The sequence below is a fragment of the Podarcis melisellensis genome, assembly GCF_964234715.1.
Source record: "Podarcis melisellensis genome assembly, chromosome: 2".
In the NCBI taxonomy this organism is placed as follows: Eukaryota; Metazoa; Chordata; class Lepidosauria; order Squamata; family Lacertidae; genus Podarcis; species Podarcis melisellensis.
Window position 1 is genome coordinate 115,732,918 of NC_138529.1, and position 22,204 is coordinate 115,755,121.

Below are 22,204 nucleotides of genomic sequence, written 5' to 3' on the forward strand. Positions count from 1 at the left end.
TTAAAACCACTTCTTGTCACACACTTAATCAAGCTGTTGTGAATGTTATATTCTGCCTTACGATGGAATAGAAATGCTGTTGTGCATGTTTCGTTACATAGTAATATTAAGACGATAGGTCTCTGTCCTCCAGGAGCTTACAATCCAAATTCTGACACAGGGCGGAGAAGTCAATCCATTCCCTTGATCATTTGGGTTGCTGTTTTCGGAAATTTTCCCAACTACACAATATCCTTTTTGAGGTGAGACAACTAGAACTGTACACACTATTTGAAATGCAGTCGCACCATAGATTTCTCTAATGGCATGCTTTTAAAAATAAAAGTGGATTGTCAGATGAACGATAAGGAACTGGTTTCTGTTCACTTCCCCCCACCCTACTCATTACAACTTAAGTGGTGTCTCCCAGATGTATTCTCATGTGTCTGATAAGATTCTCCCGTCGATTGAAACGTTCCCCACATTCCGTGCAGCAATAGGGTTGCTCTCCTGTGTGGATCCTCTGATGACGGAGGAGATCTTGGCTCCAGTTGAAGCTTTTCCCACATTCTGAACACTTGTACTGTTTTTCTCCAGTGTGGATTCTCTGATGGCTGATAAGGTTCTGGCTCCGGTTGAAGCTTTTCCCGCACTGGGAGCACGTATATGGTTTCTCTCCCGTGTGAATTCTCTGGTGACTTATAAGGGACTGGCTGAGACGGAAGCTTTTCCCGCACTCATGGCATTTATACAGTTTATCCTCTGTGTGGCTGCTCTGATGCCTCATAAGGTTCTGGCTGCGGCTGAAACTTTTCCCGCATTCCAAGCACTTGTGCTGTTTCTCTCCCGTGTGGATTCTCTTGTGGCTACGGAGGTTCTGACTCCGGTTGAAAGTCTTCCCACATTCTGAGCACCTATAGGGCCTCTCTCCTGTGTGGGTTCTCTGGTGGCTAATGAGAGACTGGCTCAGATCAAAGCTCTTCCCACACTCGTCACACTCATACGGTCTCTCCCCTGTATGGGTTCTCTGATGTCGGTTAAGGCTCGATTTATCACAAAAAGCCTTGCTACAAACAGAACACATATACGGTTTCTCCCCTGTGTGGGTTCTCTGATGTGAAGCAAGGTTTGTGTTCCGGCTAAAACTCTTCCCGCAGTACAAACACTGATAGGGTTTTTCTCCTGTGTGGGTTCTCTGATGCCGCTTAAGGTTTGAGTCGTCTCTGAATACTTTCCCACATGTGATACATTTATTCCTGTCCTCTTCAGTGTCTATCATCTCCTGAACATCTGGGAGAACTCCACCTTGAAAAGCAGTGGATTCTTTCCTGCCGTCCTCTGGTAGGGTTTCATCCCGTCTATGTGGTTCATCTGGGTTCCCAATCTTCATTTCCACTTCCATGGTCACCATCCTTTCTTGTGACATCCTGGATGTTCTGTCCTTCTGCTCCTCATTCTCCCAAATGACATCTGCTGGCAAATACACATATAGAGAGTGACAATTTAAGACAGCAAGGAAGAAACAGGACCTTCAAAATAGGGCACAAATTCATTCATTCATTTAATAATAATAATAATAATAATTTTATTTATACCCCGCCCTCCCCAGCCAAGGCCGGGCCCAGAGCGGCTTACAAGCAATAATAAAAACAAGATGAATGATTACAACTTAAAAACAAAAATAAAATACAACATTAAAATATTAAAATGTAGCCTCATCGCAGGAGGAGAAGGAAAAGGGGGGGGGGGAAAGAGAGGGAGGGAATCAAATTGGCTCCAAGCCAAAGGCCAGGCGGAACAACTCTGTCTTACAGGCCCTGCGGAAAGAAATCAGATCCTGCAGGGCCCTGGTCTCATAAGGCAGAGCGTTCCACCAGAGCTGGAAAGGCCCTGGCTCTGGTTGAAGCCAATCTAACTTCTTAAGACACAGGTATGTTTTAAGCAAAAGGCATGGAAACCTGTGGCCCTCCAGATGTCATAGAATTGTAGAGTTGGAAGGGACCACGTGGGCCATCTAGTCTAACCCCCTGAAATGCAGGAATCTTTTGTCCAATGTGGGGCTTGAACTTACAACCCGCAGCTCTACCAACTGAGCTATAACTCCCATCATCCCTGACCGTTGTCTATGCTGGGTGAGACTCATGGGAGTTGCGAGTCTGAGACAACCACCTCGGGTCTGGTGCTACCTGGAGAAGGGAGATCCGGCTTCAGAAGGGGGCCCTTCTCTTGCACCTTCCCATCTTGCTACCACAAAATGTTGGGGTGGGCTGCTATCTTGGCTGGCTTTAAACGTGTTAGGCAAATTCAAGGAGGATTTTCAATGGCTACTGGCCAAGATGACTCTCATTTATTTATTTATTTATTTATTCATTCATTCATCCATTCATTCCAAAGGGGAAATTTGGTTTTGAGGCCTGGGGTGACTTCGGGCCTAGGTGGGGTCACCTGTCCTCACCTCCTTCACTTCCACTATATATATATATATATATATATATATAACCCACCCTCAACTCACCAGCCCCGCTGGAGTCGTTCATCCTGCACCCGTGGGAAAGGCGAGGGCCACTTTCCCACGGTAGGCTTGGGAGGCCCGGAAGTGACGCTCCTTCCTCCGCCTCCTCTTCGCTCCGTAGAGCCTCTCTAGGAAACGCAGACCCCGCGAGCAAGACGAAGGCAAAGACTACGGATCCCAGCAACCCTTGCGCCTGGAAAGGTTGCCGGGGAAAAGGAAAACCACAACTCCCAGCAACGCTTTGGGCTGCCGGGGGCGGCGCCCGTTTGCAATTGAGGAGTCTGATTGGCTAAGATTGGGAGTCTGAGGCGGGGATTGGCTGACAGAGAGGAAGTGCTGGTTGGAATACTTTATAGCAATTCAACTTCAGCGTCTGAGAGACTCGGCTGTATGATTTAGCTAAGAAGCGGGGCTGAATCCTGCCATTGCATATGGATATGGATATGGCGCAGCATTTTAAATTTTTTTTAATGAAATATATATACTTTTCAGGTTTATACATTTCATTAATTTTACAATCATTTTAACATGTCAAAACTTGACTTCCTTCCTCCTCTTTCTGTGGTTCCTTAAATTTATTTTTTAATATCTTCTGCATATCCAAATTCATTTAATTTGCTCATTTATTCATCTACTTTAAATATATATTCTAAAACTGCAGGTTATTACAATGTTTTTATCTGTTTGCAATTTATCCGTAAAAATTCAATAAACCATTTCCTTTCTTTTATAAAAAGTTTGTTATCTTGATTTCTTATTCTTCCAGTAAGTTTTGCCATTTCTGCATATTCCATAAGTACAAATTAGATAGTTCTGGCCCTATAATTCCCAGAAGGGATATAAGGGAGCAGATGGGCCTTGAGGTATCCGGTACCGCAGTTGTTAAGGGTCTTGTGAATTAATTGAATTTAAAATTGTTGTGACCAACCTGGAACTTAGGGTGAAGGCCAAGGAATAAATCATTATTGTTATAACGCGTGTGGCTATAAACAAAAACAAGAGGACTCCCCACATGTTATAAGTCATTTTGGTTAAACTGTTGCCTTCTGCACAAATAGTTGTTTGCGATAAGAACTTAATGTTATGAGGTCGCAGTTATGTACAGTACATTTTTTCTGGGGGTACACAAGGATACACATATCCCTAAACATTTTGTGAATCTTTTTAATTTTGTCCATTTACTGTATTTACTTTTCCAGATTTGAACTATAAAATGGTGATTTTCTTGAGTCAAACTGAGAGTACCCCCTAAACATTTTTTTAAGGAAAAAAAAGCCCTGGTTGTGTATGTATTGCTATCTGGGTTAGGGTGGGACGTTTCATATTTTTTATCTGTATAATGTAATATGCTGAAATGATTTAATATAAATATAAATTAGCATTAATAATAATTAATAATCTTTTAATTAAAAAAGTGTTTCTGCCCCCAAGCAGCATTCCACTCGTCACAACATCTTGCGCTCCAATAGTGCTGCCACCTGCAGCACATTCATGTCCGACTCTTCGTGACCCCGTGGACCAGAGCACGCCAGGCCCCCCTGTCTTCCACTGCCTCCCGCAGTTTGGTCAAACTCATGCTGGTAGCTTCAAGAACACTGTCCCACCATCTCGTCCTCTTCTCCTTGTGCCCTCCATCTTTCCCAACATCAGGGTCTTTCCCAGGGAGTCTTCTCTTCTCACGAGGTGGCCAAAGTATTGGAGCCTCAGCTTCAGGATCTGTCCTTCCAGTGATCACTCAGGGCTGATTTCCTTAAGAATGGATGCGTATGATCTTCTTGCAGTCCATGGGACTCTCAAGAGTCTCCTCCAGCACCAGAATTCAAAAGCATCCATTCTTTAGCGATCAGCCTTCTTTATGGTCCAGCTCTCACTTCCATACATCAGAAAGGACTACAAATCCCATAAAGCTTTGGATCAGGAAAGGGTGGTAGAGGGAGAAGCACTACAAGTCCCAGCATTCCTTGCACACAATGCCTTTTTCTCCATCCCCATTTTCAAAGGAGGGGAGGGGATCCTGCTGCGGTGAGGTCACTGGCGGGGGGGGGGGCGATGTCTTCCTGGAGGGGAAGCAGCTTTGTTGGGAAATCGGGGTCCTGCAGCCCCACACCCCGGGGGCTGTAAGGACCCTCCTTGCTTGCAGGGGCTTCCTTTGGGTGCATTGGAGAAGTAGGCTCTGGATCTTGCCTGCTTGAATCCTGCACAGCCTGTGAGTGCTGGGAAGCGGTGGGGGGGGGGGCAGATCTGGGGTAGGTTGGGGGTTGAGAGGGAGGGAGCTTGTCCTGCTGTAAGTGCCTGCAATAAATGGGGGAGAGGGGTGCGCTCCCCCCTTGCAGGAGCCTGCCTTAAATTACATGCAGTGGAATAATAATAATAATAATAATAATAACGAGCCTCCACCTTGCTTGGGGGAGCAGGAGGGCCTTGGAAGCTGCTCTGCATGCAGAAGGTGCAAGGTCCAATCTCTGGCCTGTCTGGGTAAAGCTGGAGAGACACTTGCCTGAAACCCCCTGAAATGCTTCTGCCAGCCTGAGCAGGCAACACTGAAGCTCAATGGACCCATGGTCTGACTGGATATAAAGGTAAAGGACCCCTGACTGTTAAGTCCAGTCGCGGACGACTCTGGGGTTGCGGCGCTCATCTCGCTTTAAAGGCCGAGGGAGCCGGCGTTTGTCCGCAGACAGTTTTTCCGGGTCATGTGGCCAGCATGACTAAGCCGCTTCTGGCGAACCAGAGCAGCGCATGGAAACGCCGTTTACCTTCCCGCCGGAGTGGTACCTATTTATCTACTTGCACTTTGACGTGCTTTCGAACTGCTAGGTTGGCAGGAGCTGGGACTGAGCAACAGGAGCTCACCCCGTCGGGGGGGATTCGAAACTTGACTGGATATACATCAGCGTAAAAGAAGATGGGGACCCTGTCACGGAATCACAGAATTGTAGAATCAGGGTGGAAGAAGATTGGAAGAAATTTAAAATTTATTTACAGAAATATTGTAAAAGTTTTGAATGTGAATGACGTTGGAATGAAACGAAGTGGTTCTAGCAATATGATTAGAAGTTACAATATATGAGGGGAAATAACTAAGGGAAAAATAAGAGGGTATGAATTTGCTGAACAAATTGGTAAATGGAATACAAAAAAGGGAGGTGCGCGGAAGTCATGAAAATAAGTTAATGAGTGGTACGATATCTGAAAGAGTGATTTTTCTTTTTTAATTTTTCTTTTTAAATTTTGGTTTTTGTCTTTTGTCTGTTTGTGTGTTTGTGTTTTTTAAACTTCTATTTGTAAAAACTTAATAAATATTATTAAAAAAAAATTGTAGAATCAGAAGGGACCCTGAGGGTCATCTAGACCAACCCGCTGCAATGCAGGAATCGCAGCTAAAAAAGCGTCCATGATAACAAGGTAGAAGGGAGCGGGGAGAGATCCCTTAAGGCAAAGCCACGACCAAGTGCTGATTTTTATTTTTTACTTTGTGGTCATCTGTCACATATGTTTTAGCTGAGATTCCTGCAATGCAGCGGATTGGACTAGATGACCCTTGGGGTCCCTTCCGACTCCACAATTCTGTGATTCTACGGGCAGGCAAGCCGCTTGCCATTGGAGACTCTGTACTACGGTATTTCACCGTGGGTAAGGAAACCCCCTTGTTACTGGCAAACGGGTCACTTGGGATGCTCAGTTACGCCTTTTATCCATCTTTGAGGGTGCTAAGGCTGAACCTATTTGTCAGCAGTTAGAATTGGGGTTGGGCAGGAGAACCCTGAGGGTCATCTGGCCCAACCCCCTGCAATGCAGGAATCGCAGCATTAATTAATTAATTTGATACCTCCCGCTTGTTTAGTGATCTCTCAAGAGTGGAAGGCTGCATCTTGCTACTCTTTCAGCATGTGGTTTTAAAAAGCTGTGCCCATTGCCGTTTCTGAAAAACTGATCCTATAAGATATGTGCTGCCAAAGGCAATTGCTGCACATATTGTTTTTCCTTGTTATTATGGAGCGCCTTTTTATGTTTTTATATTATAAACCGTCCTGCGATCCTGGGATGAAGGGCAGTATAGAAATTTAATAAATCATAATAATAGTAATGGGGACCCTCATATTTTGCCTCAGGTTGTGGGGCTGTTTGTGGTTTATAGGACCAACCAATCTCATGGTTGGCACATGTGATTTTATCTGGTGACGTTTTATGAATTCCTGATATATTTTGCAATAAATTTGAACTTTGTACCCCGCCATGAAATATATTTTATGCTATACAGTGGTACCTCGGGTTACATACGCTTCAGGTTACATACTGCTTCAGGTTACAGACTCCGCTAACCCAGAAATAGTGCTTCAGGTTAAGAACTTTGCTTCAGGATGTGAACAGAAATCGCGGCGTGGCGACAGCGGGAGGCCCCATTAGCTAAAGTGGTGCTTCAGGTTAAGAACAGTTTCAGGTTAAGAACGGACCTCCGGAACGAATTAAGTACTTAACCCGAGGTACCACTGTACATTATTTCTTCAGCTTTTAAAACTTGTTATTCCCCTTCCCTTTATGTTTATTCTTCATTATGCATTTTAGTTTGTTGTTTTGTTTGTTGCCTTTGTAAAAAAAGAAAACCACATTAGCTCACAGACTCTAGCCCAAATCTGCTTTTTTCTTTCTTTTTTAATTCGATTTTTCTTACCTGGAGAGAAATAGCTTTATTCACTGAGATCTGGTAAATAATATAATGGGGAGTCTTTATATTTTGCTTCATATATAAAGCATAATTATCTGCTTGGGGGAGGGGGAGGCAATTGGCAACCCCTCAGCCAAGTTGCAGTGAATAGCATCCAAGGTTCTGCAAGTTATTTGCCATATGAGGCCCTTTGCAAGACACCCTTTTGATCGTGCTTTTGTGGTGATTTTCCTCCTGATGCTCTGGGCAAGGCCACACACAACCCCACCCCCAAAACTCTATACACTTGCAGTTGTTTGGAGGTGGTTGCGCTGCTCCAATTTGCAGTTGATGCATATTCCGTAGCTTCCTGCTGAAATGCTGTCGCTTTTCATTCCACAAATGTTTCCGCTCCCCGTTTTTTGTGGAGTTGCAGCCCCCCTCCAGGCAGCAGTCATGCAGAACAAATCCACCGTTAATGTGCTGTTATTGTGTAAGGAGCGTGTTGCACAATCCGCTAGCGTTGAAAACCACCCATTCACTCCAGACGGCCTGAACCAGCTTTTGTTTCGTTTTGTTACTGGAGACGGTTGGACAGTTAAGGAACTTCTTTTAATGGGACCAACCTCTTTTTCTGAAGCTGGAGACTTCTGTTTGCTTGGAACGGCTTTATTCTAGCGATTGGTTTGCTTTTTAAAATGATTGTAGCCGTCTTCTTTCAATAGGGACAAATGTAAGGCCATGCGTTTAGGCAGGAAGAACCAGATGCACAAATATAGGACGGGGGACACCGTTGCCTGGCTTGCCAGTAATACATGTGAAATGGATCTAGGGGTCTTGGTGGACCACAAGTTTAGCATGAGTCAACAGTGTGATGCAGCGGTGAAGAAAGCTAATGCTGTTCTAGGCTCCATCAACAGAAGTCTAGTGTCCAGAACAAGGGAAGTCATAAAAGGTAAAGGGACCCCTGACCGTTAAGTCCAGTTGTGGACAACTCTGGGGTTGTGCGCTCATTTCGCTTTACTAGTCGAGGGAGCCGGCGTTTGTCCGCAGACAGCTTCCGGGTCATGTGGCCAGCATGACTAAGCTGCTTCTGGCGAACCAGAGCAGCGCACGGAAACGTAGTTTACGTTCCCGCCGGAGCGGTACCTATTTATCTGCTTGCACTGGCGTGCTTTCGAACTGCTAGGTTGGAAGGAGCTGGGACCAAACAACAGGAGCTCAACCCGTCGCAGGGATTCGAACCGCTGACCTTCAGATGGGCAAGCCCAAGAGGCTCAGTGGTTTAGACCACAGCGCCACTCGCATCAAGAGAAGTCATAGGCCCGCTCTGTTCTGCCTTAGTCAGACCACACCTGGAATACCGTGTCCAGTTCAGGGCACCAAAATTTACGGACATTGACATACTGGAACATGTGCAGAGGAGGGCAAACAAGGGTCTGGAAACCAAGCCTTATGAGGAATGGTTGAAGGAGTTGAATAAGCCTGGAGAAGACAAAACTGTGGGGTGATGCAATAGCCGTCTGAAGGGCTGTCGCAAGGAACATGGAGCAAGATTGTTTCCTGCTGCTCTAGAGGGTGGAGCCAGTGGGTTCAAAAAAACAAGAAAAGAGATTACGGTTAAACATTAGGAAGAGCTTTTCTGGCGGTAAGAGCAGTTGAATGGACTTCCTTGGAAGGTGGTGGACTGGCTTTCATTGGAGGTTTTAAAGCAGAGGTTGGATGGCTATCCGCCAGGAATGCTTTCGCTGAGATTCCTGCATTGCAGAGGGTTTGATTGGATTGGATCATCCCTTCCAACTCCACGGTTCTGTTTGTTTTAATAACTCTGTATTACATTGTTGTAACCCACCGTGTAATAAATCTTTATCAATCCATATATATGATGTTGGGGGAAAGCATCGCTCTGAAATTCATTGCTTTTCTTCAGCCCACAGGGTACAGAACTATAGACCAGACTCAAACTGGATTATCCTCTCCTTCCACCGGAAAGAAAATGAACGAAACAGATCCAGTTCAGGTAAGAGATGTCTATAATAATATGGCTCTGTTTTGTTCTGGAATCAATGGAATTTCCAGCACTGGTATCCAGAGGCATTCCTGCCTCTTCTTGGTTCTTCCATCTTGTTGAGAAGTTCAGAGTGGCAGCGTCCCAGGCGAGGCGATGTTCTGTGGCAGCTCCTAAATTGTGGGGCTCCCTCCCCACAGAGGTGCATCCGACACCTCAGTATTCAGATTTTGGTGAATGCTGAAGACGCACCTCTTTACCCCGGCCTTAGACACCTGAGGTGTTTTTGGAGCCTACCCTGTTTCCATGACCACAATCTGTTTTAGTTGTTTCAGATTCTGAATCTTAAATTGTCATAACCCGCCCTGGGACCTGCTGGTGAATGGCAAGTGGTGGTTGTAAATAATAATAATAATAATAATAATAATAATAATAATAATAATAATAATAATGGCTGCATTTTTATGCACAATTTCTTCCGATATTCACATTTTTGTACTTACCGTTTGCTTGGAGAACTACAAAGGATGGGTGTGAAGTGCAAATCAGGTACTTTTATTGGCCCGAATATAAGCCACACTTTTTCCCCCTCCAAATTCTGACTGTGAAAAGTTAAAGTGTGGCTTAAATTTGCGACCTTACAAAAATTGGCTTTTACGATATCGCTGCTGAATCGTACGGTAAAACGGAACAAAAAAAGTTTTATTGCCGATTTGTGAGCTGGAGACTGTTGTGCAATTGATTCCAATGTCACTCATTGATTTTCCTGTGTTTTACAGTGAAGTATAGATTTTTTAGGCGCTGTGGGTTAAGCCACAGAGCCTAGGACTTGCCGATCAGAAGGTCGGCGGTTCAAATCCCTGTGACGGGGTGAGCTCCCGTTGCTCGGTCCCTGCTCCTGCCAACCTAGCAGTTCGAAAGCACGTCAAAGTGCAAGTAGATCAATAGGTACCACTCCGGTGGGAAGGTAAACGGCGTTTCCGTGTGCTGCTCTGGTTCGCCAGAAGCAACTTAGTCATGCTGGCCACATGACCCGGAAGCTGTACGCCGGCTCCCTTGGCCAATAAAGTGAGATGAGCGCCGCAACCCCAGCCTGGCCACGACTGGACCTAACTGGTCAGGGGTCCCTTTACCTTTTTTATAGTTCTACAAACAGGTGTTTAACCCACTTGCAGGTCCCCTCTAGTACCCGTAGGATTTTCTTCTGCATTTGCCACTTACAGGGATTTTGGGGCTTGGCTACCTGGCTGAGTTCTCTTTGTCCTTGCAGGAGCTGGTGACCTTCGAAGATGTGGCCGTATATTTCACGGAGGGCCAGGCCGCTTTGCTGGATCCAGCCCAAAGGTCCTTGTACAAGGAGGTCATGCTGGAGAATTATGGGAACGTCACCTCGTTGGGTAAGCAGCCTCCTTTCCCATTTCGGCCACAAGACTTTGTTGATGTCATATCGAGCAGAGGTTTGCTTTGCCTTATGTCTGCTACGTCCAGGGCTTTTAGTGTGGCGGCCTCTGTCCCTTGGAATGCAGACCCCACCCTTTTCAATTCTTATTTGTAAGTTTCGAAGGTTTACAAATATAATGCTTGCCGATCAGACGGTTGGCAGTTCGAATCCCCGCGACGGGGTGAGCTCCCGTTGCTCGGTCCCTACTTCTGCCAACCTAGCAGTTCGAAAGCACGTCAAAGTGCAAGTAGATAAATAGGTATCGCTCCAGCAGGAAGGTAAACGGCGTTTCCGTGTGCTGCTCGGGTTCGCCAGAAGCGGCTTAGTCATGCTGGCCACATGACCCAGAAGATGTACGCCGGCTCCCTCGGCCAGTAAAGCGAGATGAGCGCCGCAACCCCAGAGTCGGTCACGACTGGACCTAGTGGTCAAGGGTCCCTTTACCCCTTACCTTTATGCTTTCCACTTGTTCCCAAATACTCATTTTACTGCAGTTCTTCATTCAGATCCTACCTGTGTTTTTACATGTTTACAATGATGCTTTAAATATTCTACAGAAGGTTTCCAATCCTCCTGCCTCTTCTGGATCTAGTTAAACTGGCCAGTTGGAATGCCCTCCCAAATGGACAGCTGGAAGTCATTTGCACGACTGGAATCCAGGTGTCTGCTCAAAACTCACCTGTTCACCCACACTTTCCCTGTGGAGGGATCCAGCTATGTTTGATGCATCAAGCGGATCTATTATTCTGCGATGCTTTTTGCACTTTTATTATGAATGCAGTTGTTGACTTTACGCTGTTCATCTCATGGTATTTGTTTAACGTTGGGGCAAGAGAATTTTTTGCAAGTAAAATAAAAACATATATTGATCAGTGCCTTCCCCCTTCCCCTCTTATTTAAGAGGAGTTTGGTGTAATTGTTTTTTAATGATTGAAAACAATGATGGCCGTGTCCCACTTCCACTTTCAGAGCCAGTAAATGCCTCTGAATAACAATTGTGTGCAGAAGAAATAATAATAATAATAATAATAATAATAATAATAATAATAATATTTGTACCCCACCCATCTGGCTGGGTTTCCCCAGCCACTCTGGGCGGCTTTCAACCGAATATTAAAATACAATAATCTATTAAACATTAAAAGTTTCCCTAAACAGGGCTGCCTTCAGATGTCTTATAAAAGTCTGGTAGTTGTTTTTCCCTTTGACATCTGGTGGGAGGGCATTCCACAGGGCGGGCGTCACTGCGGAGAAGGCACTCTGCCTGGTTCCCTGTAACTTGGCTTCTTGCAGTGAGGGAACCGCCAGAAGGCCCTCGGAGCTGGACCTCAGTGTCCGGGCAGAACGATGGAGGTGGAGACGCTCATTCAGGTATACTGGAATGAGGCCATTTAGGGCTTTAAAGGTCAGCACCAACACTTTGAATTGTGCTCGGAAACGTACTGGGAGCCAGTGTAGGTCTTTCAAGACCGGTGTTATGTGGTCTCAGCGGCCACTCCCAGTCACCGGTCTAGCTGCTGCAACCAGCCTATTGTGTGAAAGTAAAATTTCCATCAATTGCTCCGCCCACTTTTGCCTCTGGCCACGCCCACCAGAGGCATGTGGCCCTGGGAATGTCAGGTCCCCACCCCTGACCTGTGTGAACATAGCAAATGAATGAAATTTTTATGGGTATGGGAGTTCAGGCAAATCCCTCTTGATTTTCCCCCTTCTTCTGATTTCCCAAGGAGGATCTGAAGACCCCAAGCCGGCCCTGATTTGCCAGCTGGAGCGAGGGAAAGAGCCGTGGGTGGCTAATCTTCGGCGCCTGGGTGAAGAGGCGCTCAAGGCAACCTCAGGTGAGACAGCATCCAAGTGGGTGGCAGGAGTGAGACCCTGCCTGCATGAACACCTCTGCTCTGAGATCTGCAATACAGTGGTACCTCGGGTTACATACGCTTCAGGTTACAGACTCCGCTAACCCAGAAATAGTGCTTCAGGTTAAGAACTTTGCTTCAAGATGAGAACAGAAATCGTGCTCTGGCGGCGCAGTGGCAGCAGGAGGTCCCATTAGCTAAAGTGGTGCTTCAGGTTAAGAACGGACCTTTGGAACGAATTAAGGACCGTATTTTTCGCCCTATAGGGCGCACTGGCCCATAGGGTGCACTTATTTTTTAGGGGGGGAAATAAAGGGGGGGAATTATTCCCCCCCCCAAGCCCCAAAGAGCAAAGAAGCCATGACAGCGAGTGGGATGGATCCTGCTAGCTGTCTTGGCTTCGTTTTTAGCCTCGGGGCTGGGGGTCCGGGAGCGATGGCGAGGTTGCGCTCAACTCCCGCCGGGCACCGCAGGCTTGCAGATAGCTGCCCTAAGCCCGGGGTGCACAGTGCCGCGCTCCCCGGGCTTCAGGGTGCAGGCAGCTATCCACAAGCCTTCTGACCCCGCGGGAGTTCCCGCCGGGCTCCGCAGGCTTGCGGATAGCTTCCTGAAGCCTGGAGAGCGAGAGGGGTCGGTGTGCACCGACCCCTCTCGTTCTCCAGACTTCAGCAAAAGCCTGCATTCACCCCATAGGACGCAAAACATTTCCCCTTCATTTCTAGAGGGGGGAAAGTGCGTCCTATAGGGCGAAAAATACGGTACTTAACCCGAGGTACCACTGTAATGGCAATAATCTCCCCACCCCCTCCAGCCATTTTGAAAAAAGAGTGGCAGGGAAACAAATACCAAATACCAAATCAGGATGCAGCGCTTAAATAAATAAGTAAGTAAGTAAGTAAGTAAGTAAGTAAGTAAGTATTTAATCCATTCTCAACACTGTCCTTTTTATTTGTCATCTGAAAAAAAGGCCTCTCGCATTAGTACACCCATCATTCCTAGCTAGCAGGGCTAGCAGGGCTGGTGGTCAGGGATGATGGGAATTGGAGTCCAAAAACAGCTGGAGACTTGATCTGGAAACCCTGATCTAGATTAAGCCCGTAACAAAAAGTTACTTACTAGCACCACTGCTGAGAAGGAAGCCTCAGGGAATTCAGTGTGCCAAGGATTTCAGCTGAGTACTAATAATCCTTAGGTGAAGCTTTTCCTTCCATACTCGAAGAGTAAATTTTGCTGGTGTGTTTTCTCCCAACAGGAGACTTGAAGAAGAAAAACGTGTGTCCGGAGTGTGGAAGATGCTTCTCTGACATGTCCGTCCTTCTTGAACATCGGAGATGCCACTCGACATGGAGACCGTATAAATGCGTGGATTGCGGGAAATGTTTCCCTGGGTTTTCAGAGCTTTTGACGCACCACAGAGTCCACGTGGCTGAGAAAGCTTCTCAGTCCTCCGAGTCCGAGGAAGGTTTGGACATCAAAACAGTCATCGTCGGCCATCAAGGAATCCACACGGGAGAGAAACCTCACAAATGCTTGGAGTGCGGGAAGTCCTTTGATTTCAAGTCCACCCTGGCGACGCACATGCGCATCCACACGGGGGAAAAGCCTTACAAGTGCTTGGAGTGCGGGAAGTCGTTCGCTCGGAAAGGGAATCTTTCCGGTCACCGGAGACTCCACATGACCGAGAAGCCTCACAAATGCATGGAGTGCGGGATGTCCTTTGCGCAGCAGTCGAAGCTCGTCGGTCACCAGAGAGTCCACGAGGAGCTTTTCAAATGCTTTGAGTGCGGGAAGTGTTTCCCTCACAAGGGCCTTCTCATTGAACACCGGCGGGTCCACACGGGAGAAAAACCTTTCAAGTGCTTGGCCTGTGGGAAGTACTTTTCCCGGAAGTCGAACCTTGACGATCACCAGAGAATCCACACGGGGGAGAAGCCGTACAAGTGCTCGGTGTGCGGGATGTGTTTCGCGGGCCGCTCGTCCCTCACCTACCACTACCGAGGCCACACCGGAGAGAAACCCTTCAAGTGCCTGGAGTGCGGGAAGGATTTCGCCGACCGCTCGTCGCTCCAGTACCACGAGAGAGGCCACACGGGAGAGAAGCCGTACAACTGCTTCGAGTGCGGGAGGAGCTTTGCCAGTCGTTCGTCTCTGGTTTGCCACCGGAGGACCCACACCGGCGAGAAGCCTTACCAGTGTGTGGAGTGCCTGATAAGCTTTGCCGACAAGTCGGGCCTCATATGCCACGAGAGGGTCCACACAGGGGAGAAGCCGTACACCTGCCTGGAGTGCGGGAAATCGTACTCCTTCCGTTCGTCCCTCGTTTGCCACGAGAGGTCCCACACGGGAGAGAAACCTTACCAGTGCCTGGAGTGCGGGAAGTCTTATTCCGACAGGTCGTCCTTTGTTTACCACCAGGGGACGCACACAGGAGACGAACGCTTCAAGTGTCTCGAGTGCGGGGTGTGTTTTGCCCCAAAGCGGCCACTTTCCAGGATCCATGGCATCCCGGTGGTACAGCACCCGATTCATCACGAGAGTTGCTCTTTCTATCTCAAGGCAAGTGAGGAGCCTGGCAAGTGATTGAGCCAGTGTGGTGTAGTGGTTAAGAGCGGTAGTCTCATAATCTGGGGAACCGGGTTCGCGTCCCCGCTCCTCCACATGCAGCTGCTGGGTGACCTTGGGCCAGTCACACTTCTCTGAAGTCTCTCAGCCCCACTCACCTCACAGAGTGGTTGTTGTGGGGCAGGAAGGGAAAGGAGAATGTTAGCCGCTTTGAGACTCCTTCGGGTAGTGATAAAGCGGGATATCAAATCCAAACTCTTCTTCTTCTCTTCTTTTGTACGTCCCAAATATTCCAATACTCAGCTTCGTTGGGTGTCCCCGAGTTCTCGTATTATGAGAGACGGAGAAAAAGCTTTCCCCCTTCTACTTTCTCCACACCTTTGTAGGTAAAATGTATCTGGTTTCTATTCTTCAACAGGTTGGTCTGTTAACCTTGTTCGTATGAGACATGTGCTTCAATGACTCTTGTGTTGGGGTGTCTAGAATGTTCAAATTCCAAAAATGAGGGGTACTTAAAAGTTTTAACATGACTTGGGAATTTGATAGATGTTTTGGTTAAATTAATACAGTTTAGTTTTGCCTGATAGGTAAAATGTGTGTAAAATTGCATAGAAATAGTTAAAAATGGTTGCCAAATACTTGCAGTTTAATAATAGTAATAATAATAATAATAATAATAATAATAATAATAATAATAATAATAATAATAATATAGAATTACCTGACATTTTCAGAAGGTAAATTTAAAATCCTTTGCTTTTCTGAAAGCAGCTTGTGGGCTTCTTCATCAAAGGTATGCTTGCCAAGCTAAATGTAGTCAAGTCACAAAAATAATAGCAGATTTGTATGCCTCACACCCAAAAACATATTTTAAAGACCATTCTCTGAAGAAATTGGCAAAAATTATATTTCACCCCCTAAAATGACATACTCATGCATGGTTTTCTTTTACTTGTTGATGGTATTAATATAATTCTTATACGGCATTCTTTTTTCCCCAGTTGAAAATGGAATCAGAAATAAAAGAAGAAAAATGAAGACAGGAACCCAGGAGTAGCCACCTGATCTTCGTGTGAAGGAAGTTGCAGTATCTCTGTTTACACAATATCTTGGTTGAGTGTCTTGCATCACTAGCACTTCAATGTGGCAAGTAAGGATCGGACAAAGGAGGCCTCCGTACCTGTAATATTAGGCTTTGTTCTTGGAAAAGGTTTTCCATGGAGTTTGGGTCTGTATACATGCTACATAAACCTTTGAAACAAGTTCGAAGCGCATTATTTGCCTCAGAGAATTCTGGGCACTGTAGTTTTCCGCTTACAGAGGAGCAATCCCCAACAGCGCTGAAGAAAACTACAATGCCCAGAATTCTTTGAGGCAAGGAGAATGTGCTTTGAAGTTTGCATACACACCATACATGGAAAACAGGTTTGAAGCACACAGGCTTCCCCCAAAGAACCCTGGGAACTGTAGGCTGTTACAGGTGCTGGGAATTGTAGGTCTGTGAGGGGTAAACTACACTTCCCACAATTCTTTGTAGAGGCGTCATTTTCTTTGAATGTGTAGTGTGTGTATAACCTTTGAAACATCCCCTTAGTCCGGAGCAGGCATAGGCAAACTCGGCCCTTCAGATGTTTTGGGACTACAACTCCCATCGTCCCTGACAACTGGTCCTGTTAACTAGGGATGATGGGAGTTGTAGTCCCAAAACATCTGAAGGGCCGAGTTTGCCTATGCCTGGTCCAGAGGGTGAGCCTGTGGCTCTTCAGATATCATTGGACTCCATCTCCCATCAGCTCCGGGGTTTGTAGTTTTCCTTTTCCCTCCCAATCCTTTTTCCTTTCGTGTCGTGTTTTTCGTTTTTAAGAAAAATTGCAGCACGGCTGAAAGCTAGTGATGATGGGAGTTGTAGCTGAGCAGCATCTGGGCACAGGTTCCACGCCTCATCTGTAGTCCCTACACCCTGCCTATAGCAACTAAGTCTTAAATGCATTACATAAATGCAACTTCCTTTGTTCTTTCCTCCCTCTCCCATCTGTGGTTTCACGCGTATGGAATTTTAGATTGTAAGCTCCTCGGGGCAGGGAGTGGCCCTCTTGTGGTTTGCGAAACACCATTTGGGCAGCCTGCACAAGCCTGGGCTATGAGCCAAGGGCTGTTGGGAGGTGGAAATGAAATAAGAACATCATGGCAACCTCCTAGAAAGAACACTTAGAAGTACTTTGCAAACGAAGAACTGGTACCTGGGCTGCTTGTTTTCCTTCTCCCTCCCAATCCTTTTTCCTTTCATGTCGTGTTTTTTTTTTAAATAGAAAAATTGCGGATCAAAGAGCAAGGACGATCGTGCTAAACCTGCTCAGGGAGCCCTTTTTTTTTTAGCTAAAGAGCAGGGTAAAAAATACTTTTAAAGAGCACTAAACGAAGCAATAACAATTGGAGACTGAGAAGGGACTGCTCCTATTCTGTGCTTCATTCAAGAGGGGACTTTTAGCCATGTCCAAGGACTGCCAGGAAGGGAAAGTTAACTTGCCAGCGTTGAGCATGAGCACTTCATTCCTCTCAGGGCAGCTGGAAGCTTCTGAAGTGTAGGAAAGAAATATCCTGTTTTCTTTTTTCCCCCCTCCAAAAGGATGTTGTACAGCTGGAAAAAGTACAAAAATGGGGAACCAAAATGACCAAGGGGCTGAAGCAGCTAACTTGCAAGGAGAGGTTGCAGCGTTTTTTGGTTTAGGGAAAAGGTGGGGAAGGAAAGGGAGGGAGGGGACAAGATGGAGATGTATAAAATTATGTATGGTATATAGAGTAAGCAAATGGGGAGGAGTTTTTCTCCCCCCTCATCACACCGGGGACATCGAATAAAGCTGAACATTAGAATTTTCAGGAGGCACTTCTTTAGACAGCACATAGTTAAAAACTGTGGAACTCACTGCCACAAGGTGGCCACCAACTGGGGCGGCTTTACAAAGGGGGTGGAGCAAATCCACTCTCCGTGACTGCTGCCCGCCGTCGGAGGCAATATATAAGATAATCCATTAGGGAATCTTGCAGGCCACATTTCCCTCCATTTCCAAACCCTCAGCAGACACCCTCAACATTCCACAGGGCCTGGAAGCTCGCAGGTTCTTGTTTTTATTATTAATATCCTTTTTCTTTTAGCTTACAAATTAACGTGCTTCTGCACACTTAGGAACCTCGCACGGTGTACTGGGGGTGGGGGCCGGGAACCCGCACTGCCCTTATTTCTTAAAGTTAAGTGGTATGCACATGTTATTAAATCAATAAAAATCAACAGATTTTGGGGGCAGCCCCATTTCTCTGCTAAGCAGAAAAGCAAGCAGGACCACCCAGAGTTCAATACCGCCGGCGGCGATGCCTCCAAAGTGACAGTGTTATTTTAATGGTTACAAAAATATGGAAATTTGTTCCGTATCGTCTGAGAGGAAACATACAGTAAGATCTCATTAGATTCTTTGATTCACCTGGAAGGATCACGGAGAATCAGGTTTAGTACAGAAGATTATTAGCCATGCTGGTTGTTATTATTTCACGTTCAAACTGGTTTCTCTCTTACTTTTGGCTCTTATGAGAGAGACACATACTTTTGATTGAGCGTTCTTAAAAAATGTTGCCCTCCAGAGGTTTGGGGAAGGGGCAGCACATCTCTCATACATGCAAAATACTATACACTCGGTTTTTCCAGCTCACTATGGTCCATGCTGGCTGACAGAAGCTCTGCTTTCAGACAGGGGTCTTTCTCAGCTCTCCCCGGTGATACCAGGGGTTGAGTCTGGGAGATGATCACCAGTGGAACTCACCGCCTCAGGAGGCGCTGCAGGTTTGTAAGCAGAGGCTAGAATGCTGTAGCTGCATCTTGCATTGAAGATCCCCCACTGAGCATGCGTGGGATACATCGGCGGTTGCCAACAAGGGGCCCGTGGGCGCAAGGACACCCTTGAAGTCGTCCCCTTGTGCCCACAAGCCCTCTGAGGAAGTTGAAAAAGTGACGCTCTTTCCCAGTTCCTCTTTCATTTCTTTGTGCTCAGATAACTTCTCCTTGACAGACTTTTGCTCAGATCCCTTGGAAAAGTGAGACAAAGTGAGGCAAAGCAGATGACTATTTTGGGTTGACCAGTGGGAGTGATGCTCACTGCAAAAATCCCAAAGGTGCCCACGAGGCCTGATAGTCCCACGACGGACACATACCTCATATGGCCCTCCCTACTCTATAATTCTGTTTTTAACTCATATACAGTGGTACTTCGGGTTAAGTACTTAATTCGTTCTGGAGGTCCGTTCTTAACCTGAAACTGTTCTTAACCTGAAGCACCACTTTAGCTAATGGGGCCTCCTGCTGCTGCCGTGCCGCCAGAGCACAATTTCCGTTCTCATCCTGAAGCAAAGTTCTTAACTTGAAGCACTATTTCTGGGTTAGCGGAGTCTGTAACCTGAAGCGTATGTAACCTGAGGTACCACTGTATAACATTGGAGAAAGTTTCTCATTTCTGGAACCTTTGAGTGGCTATGTTTGTTTTAAGCCTCTTTCTATATAAATAACCTTCCTTTTTCTGTTGAGCAAAACCGATATTCCACGTCCTTGTTTTTGCGAGTAGAAAATAACTGTCGTGTTCTCATCCGTTATTTAAATAAAAAGTTAGTGCGAAATGCAGTCTCGGTTCTAGTAAGTCATTGTGTCTTTTCTCTTTTGTTACTCGAGAGTTTAACCCGCAAAAAAGGGCTTTTTCGCTGGCTAGGTTCAATTGTAATCCTTCTAACCTCCTTTGGGGTAGGTTTGCGGGTATGGCAGAAGGAGACAGGATCTGCCCATGTGATGCCCACCTGGTGGAAACTCTAGCTCACATGGCCCTTAATTGCAAAATATATGACTATCTCCGCCAACAATTCTTAGACCCCCTGTGTATCGCAACATGGAAACCAGAGACAGAGGTTATACGCTTCTTATTACAGGGGAGAGACCAGGAGCTCACCAAGTCAGTAGCCAAGTTCCTCTTTTTGATTTTCTGCCGCCAAATTATGCTACAGGACCCTGCCCTTGCTGGAGTCCCACAGAGGTGAAATAGATTGCTCGCCTCTTCTTCCCTTTGGCAAATGACTGTGCAGTGGTACCTCTGGTTGCGAATGGGATCCGTTCTGGAGGCCCGTTTGCAACATGAAAAGAGTGCAACCTGAAGCAGTGTATCTGCGCAGGTGCGCAGCGCAATTTGGTGCTTGTGCGCATGCGCAAAGCGTGATTTAGCGTTTCTGCGCATGCACAAGCGGCGAAACCCGGAAGTAACCCTTTCTGGTACTTCCGGGTTGCCACGGAATGTAACCTGAAGGAACATAACATGAAGCAAACGTAACATGAGGTATGACTGTACTGTTGAAATGGCGATGAGATCGCATTGGCCTATTTATTCTGAATGTTTGTAAGTGATGCCAATAAAGGTTTGATGATGATGATTTGTCAAGGGTGCAGAGAGCTTAGGGAGGCGCCCTATTCCCTGCCCAGAGTCATAATTCCTTGGGTGGCTTAACCGTCAGTCCCTCTTCCCAAGAAACTCTGGGAATTGTAGCTCTGTGGGGGGAATTGGGGGGGGGTGTCTCCTGACAACACTCAACACCCTTAACAAATGACAGCAATACACACTCTTCTGCTAATGTACAGATGGAGTCACTCATTTTTTCCTTCAGCACTAAAGAGATGATAGCCGTATTCCAATATCTCAAGGGCAGCCACATGGAAGATGGTGGAAGCTTGTTTTCTCCTGCTCTGGAGGGTAGGACTCGAACCCATGGCTTCAAGTTACAAGAAAGGAGATTCCGGCTAAACATCAGGAAGAACTTTCTGACGTTAAGAGCTGTTTGACAGTGGAAATGTCTCCCTCTGGAGGTTGTGAACTCTCCTTCCTTGAAGGTTTATTAAGCAGAGGTTGGAGGGCCACCTGTCAGGGATGCTTTCTCTGAGATTCCTGCATTGCAGGGGGTTGGACTAGATGACCCTTGGGTCCCTTCCAGCTCTGTGATTCAGTGATAAACGTGCATTGTTTACCCTGTTTTCCAGTTTGTCCCTAATTTAAAAGCCATGGTGTTTATTCTGAAAAGTCACTCGTTTCTAGGAAATCATTAATTCTCAGCCTACACTACATGCTAGGCCTCATCTGCACCAGAAATTTCTTCCTGAAGTTTATTTGGATTCCCCTTTCCTGCAACTTGAAGCCATGGGTTCGAGTCCCGCCATCCAGAGCAGGAGAAAACAAGCATGTTCCCTCTTCCATGTGACAGCCCTTGAGATCTCGTATCTCCTCTCAGTCTCTTCTTTTCCTGGCTAAACACACCCAGCTCCTTCAAACATGCCTCATAAGGCTTGGTTTCCAAACCACTGATCATCTTGGTTGCTCTCCTCTGCACCTGTTTCGGCTTGTCAATATCCTCCTTAATTTTTGTCAAAAAAATATTTTTATTAAGCAATTTCAACATAACAAATTATCAAATCATATAGTCACATACATTATTTCCCCCCTTTCCCCCCACCCCCCCAGAGACTTCCCTCAGCAACTCTCTCTGATTTCTCTGCACATATTATTCTCTGCATGTTATAAAATTATACATATCCTTGTGTTGTCTATCATGTTTATTATGTACTGAAGTTCTCACCCTGGGCCAGCAGGGGGATACTGTAGATAGTTTTCAATCAGGTCCACATTTGCAAATAAGGGATTGATAGGGACGTTCAGTGATTGGATAGTTACAGAAAGTGGTTACTGTTGTGTTCTAGTGGAGCTCTATATAAGCAGGCTGGCTGAACCCTTCAGTTCAGTTCTGTTCTGGCCTGTGAATAAACAAGAGCTGTTTGAAGAATCGCTGTGCCGTCTGATAACTTAACAATGTTATCAACCAATAAATTTGTGTATGTTTATTCAAAACCTGCCAAGGAGTCCAGTTCATTTTGTATATCCTCCTTAAATTGTGGTGCTCAGAATTGAACTGTAAAAGCTGATCAACGGTGGAACGGACTCCATCGGAAGATGGTGGACTCTCCTTTTTTGGAAGTTTTTAAGCAGAGGTTGGAGGGCCACCTGTCGTGAATGATTCAGTAGAGATTCCTGCATCGCAAGGCAAGGGTTGGACTACAGGACCATTGAGCTCCCTTCAAATTCTGCAACTCTGATTATTTGAAAACAGCATAATGCCACTTTAAACAGTC

General features: G+C 46.2%; 2 protein-coding genes across 4 annotated transcripts; one reads left to right on the forward strand and one right to left on the reverse strand.

Moving 5' to 3' along the window:
* Positions 1-65: 65 nt before the first annotated feature.
* On the reverse strand, positions 66-2,576 carry LOC309365004 (uncharacterized protein). Of its 3 annotated transcripts, none has more exons than XM_081903090.1 (2): positions 2,495-2,576; positions 66-1,452 (listed from the first exon to the last, which is right to left on the reverse strand). In XM_081903090.1, exons 1-2 carry the CDS (start codon positions 2,514-2,516, stop codon positions 392-394), a joined length of 1,083 nt encoding a protein of 360 aa, XP_081759216.1. In that variant the 5' UTR covers positions 2,517-2,576; the 3' UTR covers positions 66-391. The 3 variants fall into 3 exon arrangements, with proteins under 3 accessions (XP_081759216.1, XP_081759217.1, XP_081759218.1); XM_081903091.1 differs by having other exon boundaries at positions 66-1,449; positions 2,495-2,565; XM_081903092.1 differs by having other exon boundaries at positions 66-1,449; positions 2,484-2,550.
* Positions 2,577-4,495: 1,919 nt separating this feature from the next.
* Positions 4,496-17,304, forward strand: LOC309364747 (uncharacterized protein). The gene is made up of 6 exons (XM_081902604.1): positions 4,496-4,513; positions 9,067-9,156; positions 10,415-10,541; positions 12,313-12,423; positions 13,694-14,997; positions 16,005-17,304. Exons 2-6 carry the CDS (start codon positions 9,133-9,135, stop codon positions 16,038-16,040), a joined length of 1,602 nt encoding a protein of 533 aa, XP_081758730.1. The 5' UTR covers positions 4,496-4,513; positions 9,067-9,132; the 3' UTR covers positions 16,041-17,304.
* The last annotated feature ends 4,900 nt before the right edge of the window (positions 17,305-22,204 follow it).